We start from the raw sequence: 17,797 nt of genomic DNA on the forward strand, positions 1-17,797 counted from the left end.
GTAGTACCCTATACAACTGTCCTGTATAGCCTACTCAACAAGCGTTCTTCTAAGATCCTCAAAGTTCTTCGAAGAACCTTAGGGTTCTTGGCACTGAAAATGGCCCCCAAAAGGTTCTTCCAAGAACCCCATAGGAGGTGGGGTTCATCGAAGAACCTCCTTAGTTGGTGGGGGTTCTTGCAGGAACCTAACTGCCCAGCTGAAACATTTGGATTTGAATTTGAAAGGACAGCAGGTGAAGGCACTTAACTGAAAAATTTAAAGATCTCCTCAATTTAAGTTAAGGTTTGTCCCTTGTATGATCTAAATTAATATTGTTTTATGATGATACCATCTATCTTTTTCATATTTGTGCAAATCTTTCTAAAAGAGAAAATGGACACAATTCAATGGATATCAATCAACAAAGGGGTAAACATATGTAGGCTATTAGAATATGTTGAAGGATAGCTGTATTGGGTGCAGATGAATGAACTACTCAATTTTGTGTCTCTGTCTGCAAGTATACAGACAAGGAGGCATACAAAGGTATGTCAATTGGTTTTGGTATGTTATGCAGATCACATTTACCATCCTCCTCCCTTACCTCTTCAATGAATATCCCATAGACCTCTACATTATGGACAAAGTATGTGAATGAAAAAACCATTATCAAAACAGATTTTTTTCATTCACATTCACCACAAAAACCAAGGTATGAATACTGTGATGTGCATGTTTTGTTAATCATCTGTATAATTACATTTTTGGGGATTCACAGATTTCACCCTCCCTACACCTCTGATGAATATAACAGGAAACCTGTTCAATCACCATGCACTGCAAAATCATTCTGGCTATGGATACGGTCTGATATGCGCTTTTGAACACCTGAGTAAGCTCCACTCATTCCACTCACGCCATCGTAGCCTTGACCACGGCATTTGTTCACTGAAATCCCCTTACTTTCAATCAGTTCAATCATTTATTTTTCAAGGCCTGAGGCACTTTGATCGTACTGGACACCCCCCCACAGCCTTGTGGGGGCTGTAGGGGGGTGACCGGTACGCCAGTGATGGTACAAACAAACACTCAAAATGGCCAGTAAAGGACATTTCATTGAGAGTGAATTATCTAAAATTCCCTTGAAAAAATAAATTATTGTTTTTATATAGAGGAATTCTGTTTTCTATATGGTTTAAAGTGGGGTTTGATGCCTTTTATGTGGGTCTGCAAATATGCTGGGGGTCACAGTCATTATTTTGTATATTTAACATCCTGTCTTATAACCTGTTCACAGAAATGAGATTTTTAACATTATAACCATTATTTACGGTACATAAAATAATATACTTTATACACAGTACACTCTAAAAAGTAAAGGTTCCTGGAGGATCCTTTAGGGGTTCTTCAAATTGAAACTGTGGGGGAACCCCTATAAGTTCTTCGAAGAACCCCTTTAATGGATCCTCGAAAAACCTTTTGGGGTTAATTTTTGAACCCCCCCCCCCTATTATTATTAATAATATGCATAACAATAACACAATATTTTAGTTATCCGTTTTCATTATGATTTTAGTGGCAGAGCAGAATATAAAAATCAAAATATGAGGTAAACTCCCAGCAGAGCCCCAAGTCCAATGGGTATATCCTCTGGTGTGTTGTTAATGTGTTGATGTTCTCCGTATCCATAGCCAGAATGATTTTGCAGTGCATGGTGATCAAACAGGTTTCCTGTTATATTCATCAGAGGTGTAGGGAGGGTGATGTCTGTGAATCCACATTTTTTAAAATTATACAGCTGTTTAACAAAACATGCACACAACAGTATTCATACCTTGGTTTTTGTGGTAAATGTGAATGAAAAAAACTGTTTTGATAATGGTTTTCATACATTACATAATGTAGAGGCCTATGGGATTTTCATTGAAGAGGTAAGGGAGGAGGATGGTAAATGTGATCAGCATAACATACCAATACCAATTGACATACCTTTGTATGCCTCCTCGTCTGTATACCTACAGACACAAAAGTGAGCAGTTCATTCATCTGCACCCAATACAGCTAGCCTTCAACATATTCTTATAGCATACATAGTCTTACCTCTGTTGATTGATATCCATTGAATTGTGTCCATTTTCTGTTTTAGAAAGATTTACACAAATATGAAAAGATAGATGGTATCATCATAAAACAATATCAATTTAGATCATACACGTTGAAAACCTTACCTTAAATTGAGATATATAAACTAAAAACTAAAAAATAAATTAAGTGCCTGCACCTGCTGTCCTTTCAAATCCAAATGTTTCAGTTGGGTTCCTGCAAGAACCACCAACTAAGGAGGTTCTTGGAAGAACCCTTTGGGGGCAATTTTCAGTGCCAAGAACCCTACGGTTCTTCAAAGAACTTTGAGGATCTTAAAATAACCCTTGTTGAACCCCTAATTTTTGGAGTGTAGCTTCTGTTGCGAGGTCATGATGAGTGCTCTGTTGCATTTAATTATCTAAACTTTCTAAGCTTTGTAAACTTTCTAAGCTTGGAGCCCTTAAAATACAGATGGTGAGATTGAAAGCAATTTTTTATTTCAGGTAATTTGAGTCTTTGTAAACAAACAATGTATTGCTTCAAAATATGTTTGATCTAATGCAGCCTTTTTCAAACGGGGACTCCCAGCCATTCAATTCCAGAGCTAGCACACCTGATTCAACTTGTCAACTTGACTAGGTGAATTAGTCATGTTGTGAATTGACTAGGTGAATTGTCTACTTGACTAGGTGAATTAGTCATGTTGTGAATTGATTAGGTGAATTGTCTACTTGACTAGGTGAATTAGTCATGTTGTGAATTGATTAGGTGAATTGTCTACTTGACTAGGTGAATTAGTCAAGTTGTGAATTGATTAGGTGAATTGTCTACTTGACTAGGTGAATTAGTCAAGTTGTGAATTGACTAGGTGAATTGTCTACTTGACTAGGTGAATTAGTAAATTTTTAATTGACTAGGTGAATTGTCTACTTGACTAGGTGAATTAGTCAAGTTGTGAATTGATTAGGTGAATTGTCTACTTGACTAGGTGAATTAGTCAGGTTGTGAATTGATTAGGTGAATTGTCTACTTGACTAGGTGAATTAGTCAAGTTGTGAATTGACTAGGTGAATTGTCTACTTGACTAGGTGAATTAGTCAAGTTGTGAATTGACTAGGTGAATTGTCTACTTGACTAGGTGAATTAGTAAATTTTTAATTGACTAGGTGAATTGTCTACTTGACTAGGTGAATTAGTAAATTTTTAATTGACTAGGTGAATTGTCTACTTGACTAGGTGAATTAGTAAATTTTTAATTGACTAGGTGAATTGTCTACTTGACTAGGTGAATTAGTAAATTTTTTATTGACTAGGTGAATTGTCTACTTGACTAGGTGAATTAGTCATGTTGTGAATTGACTAGGTGAATTGTCTACTTGACTAGGTGAATTAGTCAAGTTGTGAATTGACTAGGTGAATTGTCTACTTGACTAGGTGAATTAGTCAAGTTGTGAATTGACTAGGTGAATTGTCTACTTGACTAACTAGGTGTGCTAGTTCAGGACAAAATTGTGAAATGTCTGGGGGCCAAGAGGAGAGGTTTGAAAAGCACTGCTCTAATATATAGACTGTGAGTCCTTGCATCCATAGCTGTGTAACACATTTGGGTTGTGCTTCTCCAGACCAAATACACACACATGTCCCTCTGTCTCTGTCCCCCCCCCCCTCCTGCAGGGAAAGCTGGTGAAGTACTTCAGTCGCCAGCTGTCCTGTAAGGTGAGAGCGGCCTTACAGGAGGACAGCACAGAGCTACAGGACTTCCCCCGGCTGGGACACTGGTTCCGTATCGTCAACCTGAGGAAGGAGGTCACTGAGGTACTTTGATTTACATCTACGTATCACAATCACTGTAAGTAAAACCTTCTTACAAATAGCCAATGGTCTGCAAAATTAGTGCTAGTAAAAGTAAAGGGGAAACAATACATTTACAATTTAGTCATTTAGCAGCACCACGGTTGGGGTCAATTCTATTTAAATTCCAGTCAATTCAGAAAGTAAACCAAATTCCAACTCCCAATTCTACATTTTCCTAATTTAAAAGCTTTGAAGAGAATTGGAATTGGAAGTTTTGTGTACTTCCTGTTTACAAGAGCGGTCAGGATGTTGGATCAGACTAACACCTCATCATAAACAAACATTGCTTTCAATTTCTATAAGCCCAACATAGTCTTCTTCCTTTGCCCAAAACACATCACTTCCTGAACCTTCTCGAGTGCTACCTTATCTCTCTAACATGCATTGTTGTTACTAGCACTGACTCTGCTCATAGCTACTTTATTGATGAAAAGTTTTACTTGCTACAACTCTGATATGTGGTTGTCTAGCTGCGTTAAGATGAATGCATTAACTTCAAGTCGCTACGGATAAGAGCGTCTGCTAAATGACTAACATGTAAATGACCCCAACCCTGTTTAGACGCTCTTATCCAGAGCCACTTACAGTTAGTGCATTCGTCTTAAGGTAGCTATGTGAGACAACAACACATCACAGTCAGTCATAGTAAGGAACAACAACAACGAAATGATCAGAAAAGTCAGTGCTAGTAAGAAAATAACTGTCTGTTGCTGCACTTTTCGGTCTTCCTGTCCATGTAATCTTTTATTTTATATGCTGAACACAAATATAAGCACAACTATTTCAAAAATTTTACTGAGTTACAGGTCATATGAGGAAATCAGTCAATTGAAATAAATTAATTAGGCCCTAATCTATGGATTTCACATGACTGGGAATTCAGATATGCATCTGTTGGTCACAGATACCTTTAAAAAAATGGGCCTCACAATGGGCCTCAGGATCTCGTCACGGTATTTTTGTGCATTCATATTGCTATCAATAAAATGTAATTGTGTTCGTTGTCCGTAGCTGATGCCGGCCCATACCATAACTCCACCGCCACCATGGGGCTCTCTGTTCACAACATTGACATCAGAAAACTGCTCATCCACACGACGCCATACACATTGTCTGCGGTTGTGAGGCCGGTTGGATGTACTGCCAAATTCTCTAAAACGACGTTGGAGGTGGGTTATGGTAGAGAAATGAACATTCAATTGTCTGACAACAGCTCTGGTGGACATTCCTGCAGTCAGAATGCCAATTGCACGCTCCATCAAAACTTGAGACATTTGTGGCATTTTGTTGTGTGATCATGCTGTTTAATCAACTTCTTGATATGCCACACCTGTCAGGTGGATGGATTATCTTGGCGAAGGAGAAATGCTCACTAACAGGGATGTAAACACATTTGTGCACAACGTGAGAGAAATAAGATTTTTGTGCATATGGAACATTTCTGGGATCTTTTATTTCAGCTCATGAAACATGGGACCAACACTTTACATGTTGGTTTATGTTTTTGTTCAGTGTATAATCAAAAGACCTGATCTTATATCAGCATTCTCTGATACTCTTGGTAAATATGGTCCAGGGGTATCAAACTCAATTTCTGGAAGACCACATTGTCTGCATTTCTTTGGTATTCTTTCCTTTAAATGAGTGTCTGATTTAGACCTGGTAAGCCAGGTGTGTTGACTTCCTGTCTGGGAGAAATGAAAACCTGCAGTCTGCTAGCCTGGGTGCCAGTCTGTTTCTGCTCTCTAGCCAACTCCTTATGGAATCGTCATGACAATGACAATGAAGTAGGCAAAAGCACAAACAGATCTGGGACCAGGCTACTCGTGTGTGTGTTCTGTAGGAGATGGGTCCGGGCGAGGTGACTCTGGAGGGGCTGTTGGAGATGAGTGATGAGGAGGTGTGTGAGGCCATGGAGAAGTTTGGAGCCAACGACGAGGAGTGTGCCCGGCTCAATGCCTCTCTGTCCTGCCTAAGGAGGGCCCACAAGTCAGGTAGGAACCCTACACACTCAGAGGGAGGAAAGGTAGACAGTGGGGACAAGTCAGGTAGGGCCCCTAACACATGCCATCTCTGAGGAAGGGAGAGAGAGAGGGAGGGAAGAAGGGAGGAGGAGAGAGAGAGGGGGAGGGCACTCTGGGATGTAACTGACTCCTCTAGGTTGTTATTGCCTCAGTTCAGGGGAGTTTTCAGTTAGTGCTTTATACAGTAGCCTTGTACTACTATCGCGATCTCGCAAGCTTCCGTAAATACACTGAGTGTACAAAATATTAGGAACACCATCCTAATATTGAGTTGCACCCTCCTTTGCCCTCAGAACAGCCTCAATTCGTCGGGGCATTGACTCTACAAGGTGTCGAAAGCGTTCCACAGGGATACTGGCCCATGTTGACTCCAATACTTCCCACAGTTGTGTCAAGTTGGCTGGATCTCCTTTGGGTGGTGGACCATTGTTGATACACACGGGAAACTGTTAAACGTCTAAAACCCAGCAGCGTTGCAGTTCTTGACACACACAAACTGGTGCGCCTGGCACCTACTACCATACCCTGTTCAAAGGCACTTACATACACAATCCATGTCTCAATTGTCTCAAGGCTTAAAAATCATTTTTTAACCTGTCTCCTCCCCTTCATCTACACGGATTGAAGTGGATTTAACAGTTTACATCAATAAGGGATCATAGCTTTCACCTGGATTCACCTGGTCAATCTGTCATGGAAAGAGTAGGTGTTCCTAATGATTTGTACACTCTGTATGTTTCGCTACAAGCAAAACATATTCATGTAAGCTCACGATATCAGGATGGTAGTATTAGGCTAAATATACCAGAGCTCTCCAACCCTGTTCCTGGAGAGCTACCGTCCTGTAGGTTTTCGCTCCAACCCTAATCTTGTGCACTTCATTATAATTATTAACTGGTTGATAAGCTGAATCAGCTTAGTTACAGGAGGGTAGCTCTCCAGGAACAGGGTTGGAGAGCCCTGATCTATACAGTTCATGAGGACTTTTCATAAACTGGTGCATGTCGCCATCTGTTGACCAGATTTAGCAACACAGCATGAAGTCAATATAGCCTGAATGCCAGTCTCAGAAATGTGCCTTGCTTTATTTAGTCTGGAAACTAAATTAAAATGTATAAGTGGGTTGTTAATTGATATGGGGTATTATGCGTTAGTTCACAATGAGGAATGAAGGGCTGGAGTTTACAATGACTGGTGGGATTTAATCTGTTGACTCTGCTAGTCTATTCTGTTGTGTTAGTGCAAAAGCCTGCACACCTTACGATCACTTTTATTGGTCAATTGCACACAATTTCCAACCGAAATTTGACTTCCGCTTTTATCCCAACCCCTCCAAAAGACACATGCAGGTTTTGGCTGCCAAACTGGGTACCAATGAAGATGTTGTGGAGGGTTAAATGACTTGCTCAAGGGCACAACGTCCGGCAATTGCATCTAGAATTTGATACCAGCAACCCTTTGTTCTGACCTGGGATTCGAACTGGATTCAACCTCCGGTTGCTGGCTTGCCTCTCTAAGCGCTAGGCTACCTGCTATGCTGTGGGTCTCCAGTACCAGGTTTTAACAGGGAAATATCTAAGGGTTAAATGATCCATATTGAGTTATTAAATGCTCTTGCCATTATTGGATTAATGAAGCTCTCTGCCCTTGCATACTGTAACAGCCACTTTTAGTACCCCTTACCTGTGACTGTGTGACATCCTCACAGTAGTCTCCTCGTTCCTCTCCATGGGTGCATCTCAATAGTCAAACGCCACTCCATGGGTGCATCTCAATAGTCAAACGCCGCTCCGTGGGTGCATCTCAATAGTCAAACGCCGCTCCGTGGGTGCATCTCAATAGTCAAACGCCACTCCGTGGGTGCATCTCAATAGTCAAACGCCACTCCGTGGGTGCATCTCAATAGTCAAACGCCACTCCGTGGGTGCATCTCAATAGTCAAACGCCGCTCCGTGGGTGCATCTCAATAGTCAAACGCTGCTCCTTGTCTCCTTTCCTTCATCTCCACTGATGAAAAGAATCAGACAACGGAAACCAAATTATTGTAAGGCATTACAAGACATTACACCATTTTGCTTTCACCTGCCCAGTGTTTTCAGATCAGTATAGATGAAGGGAGGATATGAGGAGAGGAGGCTGCTGTAGACTATTTATGTACCCTCCCAGCACATAGAGCATGTAGTCCGTTGGCATCTTGTCCAATAGTGGGCAGCACAGACCACATTTTTATTTTCTGAACTAAACAGTCTAGTGTTGTAGTGTTGCTGGCTGAGCAGAAGGGGACAGTAGACCATCACACAACTAGGTTTGAAATCAAGGTTTGATAACCTGCCATTTGATGTGTGTTCCTCCCCCTACACACACACACACACACACACACACACACATTCATTCCCACCAGATGAGTCACTGGGAATACTTAATGTTATCAAGCCAAGTTGAGAAGAGTTGTATTGTCACTGCAGTGCTCTCCTCATCTCAGCCATAGTACACAGACCCGGAATATTTTTATCCAAATGAAAAGACAGCAGATGTTGCTTTAGGAAAGTCTGGTCATGTACCAAACTGTTGTCAGAAAACTCAACGTCCCGTTGGTCCCAAAGCTCATCTGAGGGTCACTTCCCTTCCCTGCTTTGATTCTACACGCAGCTAACTCCAGTAATAATAATAATAATGGATTGGATTTATAAAGCGCCTTTCTACCAGCTGAGCTACTCAAAGCGCTTTACATAGTAAGGGGGGGAACTCACCTCATCCACCACCAATGTGTGGCACCCACCTTGGTGATGCACGGCAACCATTTGCCAATTACGAATGATGGGATGATTGGGTGGCCATGATGGAATGGGGCCAGGTTGGGAATCTAGCTTGCGATAAGTGCCATGGAATTTGAAATGACCACAGAGTGTCAGGACACCCATTTAACGTCCCATCTGAAAGACAGCACCCTACTCAGAGCAGTAGGCAGGTTCATTGTAGCCTGTGGGTGTTGAATAGGTTCTAGGCTGGGGTCAGATAGTGACTGGATACACAGACACACACTGGTCTGGCCTGGTCTGTGTGTCTGTTCCTAAGGCCTGATTAGATTGTAGCCAGTAGCTGATTGGCTGCTGAGCTCCAACTTCCTCCACAGGAGACAGCCGGGGGATTGGACGCCCATACAGAGTCCAGTTGGGTGTGTGTGTGTGCCTAGTTATAGTTGTTCCAACCAAGCCTAATAGATCACACATACACATAGGCTAGGCCTGTACGTCAGTGGCGGTCGTGCCGTTTAAGATGAGGGAGGACGATTATTTTTTTAAATGAGCATGGCCTTATTTCTATTACAGAATATTGGATGACTGTCATTCATATTCCATTCACCCAGCTCAATGTAACATCGATAGGTTTAGGCTACTACATAATACTCACATTTTCCCTATACCCATCATGAGGTTGCTACAACCTAGCCTATGAATGAAAGTTTACAACGTAGGTGCACAGGTCGAGAGAAATTTGAGTAATCAAGGTGACAGACATTGACACATTCAATACCGCCTTGCACACTCTTGCCTGCATCTAGCTGATCTAGGGTGTAATCATTAGTCCAACAGTTGCAAACAAGTTTCTATTGGACAAATTCAGGTATGTTTATCCCCGTTTGCTTCCGTTTAAGAAACGTTTTTCAACAGAATAGGCGGAATGAATACACCCCTAATCAAACACAGTTCACTTTCATAGCAGCCACATACAAACAGCATGATCCCTTTGATCGTTGTATAATTCCTTCTCGCATCGACGCGCTCTCCTCCTCTCACCTTTTCCCTTTGCTTGTGGACTTCAGTGCACAACAAATCAGCTGTCTGTGGCCAGGCGAAAAAAAACGTTCCAAGCCAAACCTTCATATCATAACCGCTAACAGCTACACACAGCCTACATCGTTGTCACCATATTAGCTAACGTCATAGTCAACATACCTACTAGAACTAACGCTTTAGTAAATCCGCTACAATCATGCAGTACAGTCAGTAATACGAAATTGTAACTATTTTGCACTATGGCCTATTTATTGCCTTACCTCCATAACTTACTACATTCGCACACACTGTATATATATTTTCTGTTTGTATTTTTGACTTTGTTTTGTTTTACCCCATATGTAACTCTGTGTTGTTTTTATCACACTGCTTTGCTTTATCTTGGCCAGGTCGCAGTTGTAAATGAGAACTTGTTCTCAACTGGCTTACCTGGTTAAATAAAGGTTAAATAAAATTTAAAAAATACAGGTACTGTTCTCCTCAGTCATCCTGCTTCTCATGGTCAGGAAGGGGGTTGGACACACACACTCCTTTCTATCTCTCTCTCTCTCTCTCTGTCTCTCTGTCTCTCTCTCTCTCTCTCTCTCTCTCTCTCTCTCTCTCTCTCTCTCTCTCTGCTCTGCCTCTCTGTTCCCTCTGTCTCTCTCTCTCTCTCTCTCTCTCTCTCTTTCCTTCTTCTGTCTCTCTCTCTCTCTCTGTCTCTCTCTCTCGTCTCTCCTCTCTCTCTCTCTCTCTCTCTGTTTCTCTCTCTCTCTGGCCCTCCCCCCCTCTCTCTCTCTGTCTCTCTCTCTCTCTCTCTCTGTCTCTCTCTCTCTCTCTCTCTCGTCTCGTCTCTCTCTCTCTCTCTCTCTCTCTCTCTCTCTCTCTCTCTCTCTGTCTCTCTCTCTCTCTCAGGTGTGAATGTAACAGAAACACTGTGCTTGTTATTAGGGCCACTCATACTCAGAGCGAAAGGGAGAGAAAGGCCTATTTTGTCTCCCAGGCTACATCTCAAATGGCACCCTATTCCCTATATAGTGCACTACTTTTGATCAGGGCCCATAAGGCTCTGGTCAAAAGTAGTGCCCTATACAGGGAATAGGTTGCCATTTGGTACGCAGTCTCATCCCCAGCCTCCAGCCCCCAGCCTCAGACTCATCCCCAGCCTCCAGCTTCATCCTCAGCTTCTAGCACCACCGCCAGCCTCTAGCTTCATCCCCAGCCCCAGCCCCCAGCCTCATTTCTGGCCTGAGCCTCCATTCCCAGCCTCCAGACTCATCACCAGCCTCCAGCCCCATCCCCAGCCTCCAGCCCCACACTCCAGCCTCATCTCTAGTCTGAGCCTCCATTCCCAGCCTCCAGGCTCATCCCCAGCCTCCAGCCTCTTCCCCAGCCTCCAGACTCAGCCCTTTCTTTAAACCTAAGAGAGAAAATGACCACCACTACACTCTGACGCTTACATTTGCTGTGTGTTTTTGAATTCTCTGAGAGGAACGGGTCCGTTAGGAAAATTCATGGCCCTCTATGGAAGCCTGTCTTTGTAACTCCTACGCAGAACATTATGCAGAATATTCACATGAAAAGTTAGAATTGTCACATTATTTGTCACATTACTCTTAAAGCCGTTGCAGACTTTGTTGCACTTCTGTCATTGGAGAAGCAAGGCAGTGATTAATACAGACTTTGTTGTGTACAGGATTTGTAACCTCACTTGGACTCCTCAGCTTGAAATGTCTCCACCCACGCAGCAGAATTGCTAGCTTTTTGGTGGCATAGCTGGCTAAGACATTGTCAAAGGGGTGTGTTTGTGAGACAGAGGTCCCGAGTTCAGTCTCTGTGTGAGCTGGTGACTGAGGAAGAGGTACGGTTACTCAGGTATGGGTACGTCCGTCACTGTTGCATCCATAACAATGTTTTTGAGGTTCAAATAGAAAAATGTAAGGCGTGACATGAAATTGCATATTGAGAAGTGAGTCAAGTAATTCACTTAGAGTAAATGAGAATGTCAGCTATTAAGAACACTTCCATTTAAAGCGTATATTAGAATAGTTTATTACGTTAAAAACAAATGCAAGGTGATTGTGGCTTTCACACAGCTCTTGGTTGGTATTTCAACTCAGAGGTTGCTTCAGCGTTGAGTCATATTATTTCAGCTAGGGTCTTGTCAGTTAGTCCCTCTGTGTTGCTGCAATGTACACACATTATATACCCAGCATGCTCCTCTTCAGTAGCCCACACACACACACTCACCACATGTACGCATGCATGCACACACGCACACACACTCACTGTAAAGCCAACATCCTGCCTTGTCCTTACTAATAGTGTTGATCTAACGCTAAGAGCTAAGTGTTCGTGAGAGAGACAAGTCGTGCCCTGAAGTCTCAGTATGCGTCCTCACTTATCTTTTCATCATTAAAAGGACTGTCCCCACGCCTGCCCTGCCTTAAGATCGCATGGCTTCAAATGACATATGTGAGTATAGAAAAAAAGAGTAGAGGAGGAGAGAGGAGAGGACAAGAGAAGAGAGGACAAGAGAGGAGAGGACAAGAGGGGAGAGGATGAGAGGATGAGAGGATGAGAGGATGAGAGGATGAGAGGAGAGGAGTATGGGAGAGGAGGAGAGGACAATGGAGGAGAGTGGTATGGGAGAGGACAAGAGAGGAGAGGACAAGAGAGTAGAGGAGTATGGGAGAGGAAGAGAGGACAAGAGAGGAGAGGACAGGAGAGGAGAGGACAAGAGAGGAGAGGAGTGTGGGAGAGGAGGGGAGGACAAGAGAGGAGAGGAGTATGGGAGAGGAAGAGAGAACAAGAGAGGAGAGGACAATGGAGGAGAGTGGTATGGGAGAGGACAAGAGAGGAGAGGACAAGAGAGTAGAGGAGTATGGGAGAGGAAGAGAGGACAAGAGAGGAGAGGAGTGTGGGAGAGGAGGGGAGGACACGAGAGGAGAGGAGTATGGGAGAGGAAGAGAGAACAAGAGAGGAGAGGACAAGAGAGGAGAGGGGTATGGGAGAGGAGGAGAGGAGGAGAAGAGAGGAGAGGAGTATGGGAGAGGACAAGTGAGGAGAGGACAAGAGAGGAGGGGGGTGTGGGAAAGGAGGAGAGGACAAGCGGTCAAGAGAGGAGAGGACAAGAGAGGAGTGGAGTATGGGAGAGGAGGAGAGGACAAGAGAGGAGAGGATGAGAGAAGAGTATGGGAGAGGAGGAGAGGACAAGAGAGGAGAGGACAAGAGAGCAGGGGGGTATGGGAGAGGACAAGAGAGGACAAGAGAGAAGAGGACAAGAGGAGAGAGGATGAGAGGAGAGGAGTATGGGAGAGGATGAGAGAGGAGAGGAGAATAGGATAGGACAAGAGAGGAGAGGAGTATGGGAGAGGAAGAGAGAACAAGAGAGGAGAGGACAATGGAGGAGAGTGGTATGGGAGAGGACAAGAGAGGAGAGGACAAGAGAGTAGAGGAGTATGGGAGAGGAAGAGAGGACAAGAGAGGAGAGGAGTGTGGGAGAGGAGGGGAGGACACGAGAGGAGAGGAGTATGGGAGAGGAAGAGAGAACAAGAGAGGAGAGGACAAGAGAGGAGAGGGGTATGGGAGAGGAGGAGAGGAGGAGAAGAGAGGAGAGGAGTATGGGAGAGGACAAGTGAGGAGAGGACAAGAGAGGAGGGGGGTGTGGGAAAGGAGGAGAGGACAAGCGGTCAAGAGAGGAGAGGACAAGAGAGGAGTGGAGTATGGGAGAGGAGGAGAGGACAAGAGAGGAGAGGATGAGAGAAGAGTATGGGAGAGGAGGAGAGGACAAGAGAGGAGAGGACAAGAGAGCAGGGGGGTATGGGAGAGGACAAGAGAGGACAAGAGAGAAGAGGACAAGAGGAGAGAGGATGAGAGGAGAGGAGTATGGGAGAGGATGAGAGAGGAGAGGAGAATAGGATAGGACAAGAGAGGAGAGGAGGAGAGGAAAAGAGAGGAGAGGAGTATGGGAGAGGAGGAGAGGACAAGAGAGGAGAGGAGTATGGGAGAGGAGAGGACAAGACAGGAGAGGAGAGGACAAGAGAGGAGAGGGGTATGGGAGAGGAGGAGAGGACAAGCGAGGAGAGGACAAGCGAGGAGAGGACAAGAGAGGAGAGGGGTATGAGATGAGTAGAGGACAAGAGAGAGGACACGCGAGGAGAGGAGGAGAGGACAAGAGAGGAGAGGGGTATGGGAGAGGAGGGGAGGACAAGAGAGGAGAGTGGTATGGGAGAGGAGGAGAGGACAAGAGAGGAGAGTGGTATGGGAGAGGAGGAGAGGACAAGAGAGAAGAGGACAAGAGAGGGGAGGGGTGTGGGAGAGGAGGAGAGGAGAGGACAAGAGAGGAGAGGAGTATAGGAGAGGAAGAGAGAACAAGAGAGGAGAGGACAAGAGAGGAGAGGGGTATGGGAGAGGAGGAGAGGACAAGAGAGGAGAGGAGTATGGGAGAGGAGGAGAGGACAAGAGAGGAGAGGACAAGAGAGGAGAGGGGTATGGGAGAGGAGGAGAGGACAAGAGAGGAGAGAACAAGAGTGGAGAGGGGTATGGGAGAGGAGAGGAGAGGACAGGAGAATAGGATAGGACAAGAGAGGAGAGGAGGAGAGGACAAGAGAGGAGTATGGGAGAGGAGGAGAGGACAAGAGAGGAGAGGACAAGAGAGGAGAGGAGTATGGAAGAGGAGAGGAGAGGACAAGACAGGAGAGGAGAGGGTTATGGAAGAGGAGGAGAGGAAAGAGAGGAGAGGAGTATGGGAGATGAGTAGAGGACAAGAGAGGAGATGGGAATGGGAGAGGGGTATGGGAGAGGAGAGGAGGAGAGGACAGGAGAGGACAAGAGAGGAGAGGACAAGAGAGAAGAGGGATATGGGAGAGGAGCCGAGGACATGAGAGGAGAGGGGTATGGGAGAGGAGGAGAGGACAAGAGAGGATAGGGGTATGGGAGAGGAGGAGAGGACAAGAGAGGAGAGGAGTATGGGAGAGGAGGAGAGGACAAGAGAGGAGAGGACAAGAGAGAAGAGGGGTATGGGAGAGGAGGAGAGGACAAGAGAGGACAGGACAAGAGAGGAGAGAACAAGAGTGGAGAGGGGTATAGGAGAGGATGAGAGGACAAGAGAGAAGAGGACAAGAGGGGAGAGGATAGGAGGAGAGGACAAGAGAGGACAGGAGAATAAGATAGGACAAGGGAGGAGAGGACAAGAGAGGAGTATGGGAGAGGAGGAGAGGACAAGAGAGGAGAGGAGTATGGAACAGGAGAGGAGAGGACAAGACAGGAGAGGAGAGGGGTATGGGAGAGGAGGAGAGGAAAAGAGAGGAGAGGAGTATGGGAGATGAGTAGAGGACAAGAGAGAGGACAAGAGAGGAGATGGGTATGGGAGAGGGGTATGGGAGAGGAGGAGAGGACAGGAGAGGACAAGAGAGGAGAGGACAAGAGAGAAGAGGGATATGGGATATGGGAGAGGAGCCGAGGACATGAGAGGAGAGGGGTATGGGAGAGGAGGAGAGGACAAGAGAGGAGTATGGGAGAGGAGGAGAGGACAAGAGAGAAGAGGGGTATGGGAGAGGAGGCGAGGACAGGAGAGCAGAGGACAAGAGAGGAGAGGAGTATGGGAGAGGAGGAAGGGACAAGAGAGGAGAGGACAAGCGAGGAGAGGACAAGAGAGGAGAGGGGTATGGGAGATGAGTAGAGGACAAGAGAGAGGACATGCGAAGAGAGGAGGAGAGGACAAGAGAGGAGAGGAGTGTGGGAGAGGAGGAGAGGACAAGAGAGGAGAGGGGCATGGGAGAGGAGGAGAGGACAAGAGAGGAGAGGAGTATGGGAGAGGAGGAGAGGACAAGAGAGAAGAGGAGAAGAGGACAAGAGAGGAGAGGACAAGAGAGGAGAGGGGTGTGGGAGAGGAGGAGAGGAGAGGAGTATGGGACAGGAAGAGAGAACAAGAGAGGAGAGGACAAGAGAGGAGAGAGGGGGGAGAGAGGAGAGGACAAGAGAGGACAGGACAAGAGAGGAGAGGAGTATGGGAGAGGAGGAGAGGACAAGAGAGGAGAGAACAAGAGTGGAGAGGGGTATAGGAGAGGATGAGAGGACAAGAGAGAAGAGGACAAGAGGGGAGAGGATGAGAGGAGAGGACGAGAGGAGAGGAGGAGAGGACAAGAGAGGACAGGAGAATAGGATAGGACAAGAGAGGAGAGGAGGAGAGGACAAGAGAGGAGTATGGGAGAGGAGGAGAGGACAAGAGAGGAGAGGAGTATGGGAGAGGAGTGGAGAGGACAAGACAGGAGAGGATAGGACAAGAGAGGAGAGGGGTATGGGAGAGGAGGAGAGGACAAGAGAGGAGAGGGGTATGGGAGAGGAGAGGGGTATGGGAGAGGAGAAGGGTATGGGAGAGGAGGAGAGGACAGGAGAGGACAAGAGAGGATAGGACAAGAGAGAAGAGGGATATGGGAGAGGAGCTGAGGACATGAGAGGAGAGGACAAGAGAGGAGAGGGGTATGGGAGAGGAGGAGAGGACAAGAGAGGAGAGGGGCATGGGAGAGGAGGAGAGGACAAGAGAGGAGAGGGGCATGGGAGAGGAGGAGAGGACAAGAGAGGAGAGGGGCATGGGAGAGGAGGAGAGGACAAGAGAGGAGAGGGGCATGGGAGAGGAGGAGAGGACAAGAGAGGAGAGGGGTGTGGGAGAGGAGGAGAGGAGAGGAGTATGGGACAGGAAGAGAGAACAAGAGAGGAGAGGACAAGAGAGGAGAGGGGTATGGGAGAGGAGAAGAGGACAAGAGAGGACAGGACAAGAGAGGAGAGGAGTATGGGAGAGGAGGAGAGGACAAGAGAGGAGAGAACAAGAGTGGAGAGGGGTATAGGAGAGGATGAGAGGACAAGAGAGAAGAGGACAAGAGGGGAGAGGATGAGAGGAGAGGACGAGAGGAGAGGAGGAGAGGACAAGAGAGGACAGGAGAATAGGATAGGACAAGAGAGGAGAGGAGGAGAGGACAAGAGAGGAGTATGGGAGAGGAGGAGAGGACAAGAGAGGAGAGGAGTATGGGAGAGGAGTGGAGAGGACAAGACAGGAGAGGATAGGACAAGAGAGGAGAGGGGTATGGGAGAGGAGGAGAGGACAAGAGAGGAGAGGGGTATGGGAGAGGAGAGGGTTATGGGAGAGGAGAAGGGTATGGGAGAGGAGGAGAGGACAGGAGAGGACAAGAGAGGATAGGACAAGAGAGAAGAGGGATATGGGAGAGGAGCTGAGGACATGAGAGGAGAGGGGTATGGGAGAGTAGGAGAGGACAAGAGAGGATAGGGGTATGGGAGAGGAGGAGAGGACAAGAGAGAAGAGGACAAGAGAGGAGAGGAGGGGAGAAGAGTATGGGAGAGGACAAGAGGGGAGCGGACAAGAGAGGATAGGAGTATGGGAGAGGAGGAGAGGACAAGAGAGAAGAGGACAAGAGAGGAGAGGAGGAGAGGACAAGAGAGAAGAGGAGGAGAGGACAAGAGAGTTGAGGAGTATGGGAGAGGAGAGGACGAGAGGAGAGGGGTATGGGAGAGGAGGAGAGGACAAGAGAGGAGAGGACAAGAGAGGAGAGGACTAGAGAGGAGAGGGGTATGGGAGAGGTGGAGAGGACAGGAGAGGAGAGGACAAGACAGAAGAGGAGGATGGTAGAGGAGGAAAGGACAAGAGAGGAGAGGACAAGAGAGGATAGGGGTATGGGAGAGGACAAGAGAGGAGAGGAGTATGGGAGAGGAGGAGAGGACAAGGGAGGAGAGGACATGAGAGGAGAGGATGAGAGAAGAGTATGGGAGAGGACAAGAGGGGAGAGGACAAGAGAGGAGAGGAGTATGGGAGAGGAGGATAGGAAAAGAGAGCAGGGGTGTATGAGAGAGGACAGTCCTCTTCTACTCTCCCATACTCCTCTCCTCTCTTGTCCTCTTCTCCTCTCCCATACTGCTCTCCTCTCTTGTCCTCTCCTCCTCTCCTCCTTTCCCATACTCCTCTACTCTCTTGTCCTCTCCCCTCTCCCATACCCCTCTCCTTTTGTCCTCTTCTGTCCTCTCTTTCCTCTCTCTGTGTCTCTCCTCTCCTCCTCTCTCTCT

The 17,797-nt window shown here is 46.2% G+C and overlaps 1 protein-coding gene across 5 annotated transcripts in view; it reads left to right on the plus strand.

Moving 5' to 3' along the window:
- LOC121530779 (kinase suppressor of Ras 2-like) overlaps positions 1–17,797 on the plus strand; it is a 166,183-nt gene that overhangs the window by 11,616 nt on the left and 136,770 nt on the right. For all 5 annotated transcript variants that reach the window (XM_045226870.1, XM_045226869.1, XM_045226871.1 and 2 more), the window contains exons 2-3: positions 3,742–3,882; positions 5,765–5,915. In XM_045226870.1, the coding sequence (XP_045082805.1) occupies positions 3,742–3,882; positions 5,765–5,915 (292 nt within the window). The remainder of the gene's footprint in view (positions 1–3,741; positions 3,883–5,764; positions 5,916–17,797) is intronic.

This window comes from Coregonus clupeaformis, chromosome 18 (genome assembly GCF_020615455.1).
Source record: "Coregonus clupeaformis isolate EN_2021a chromosome 18, ASM2061545v1, whole genome shotgun sequence".
Taxonomy (NCBI): Eukaryota; Metazoa; Chordata; class Actinopteri; order Salmoniformes; family Salmonidae; genus Coregonus; species Coregonus clupeaformis.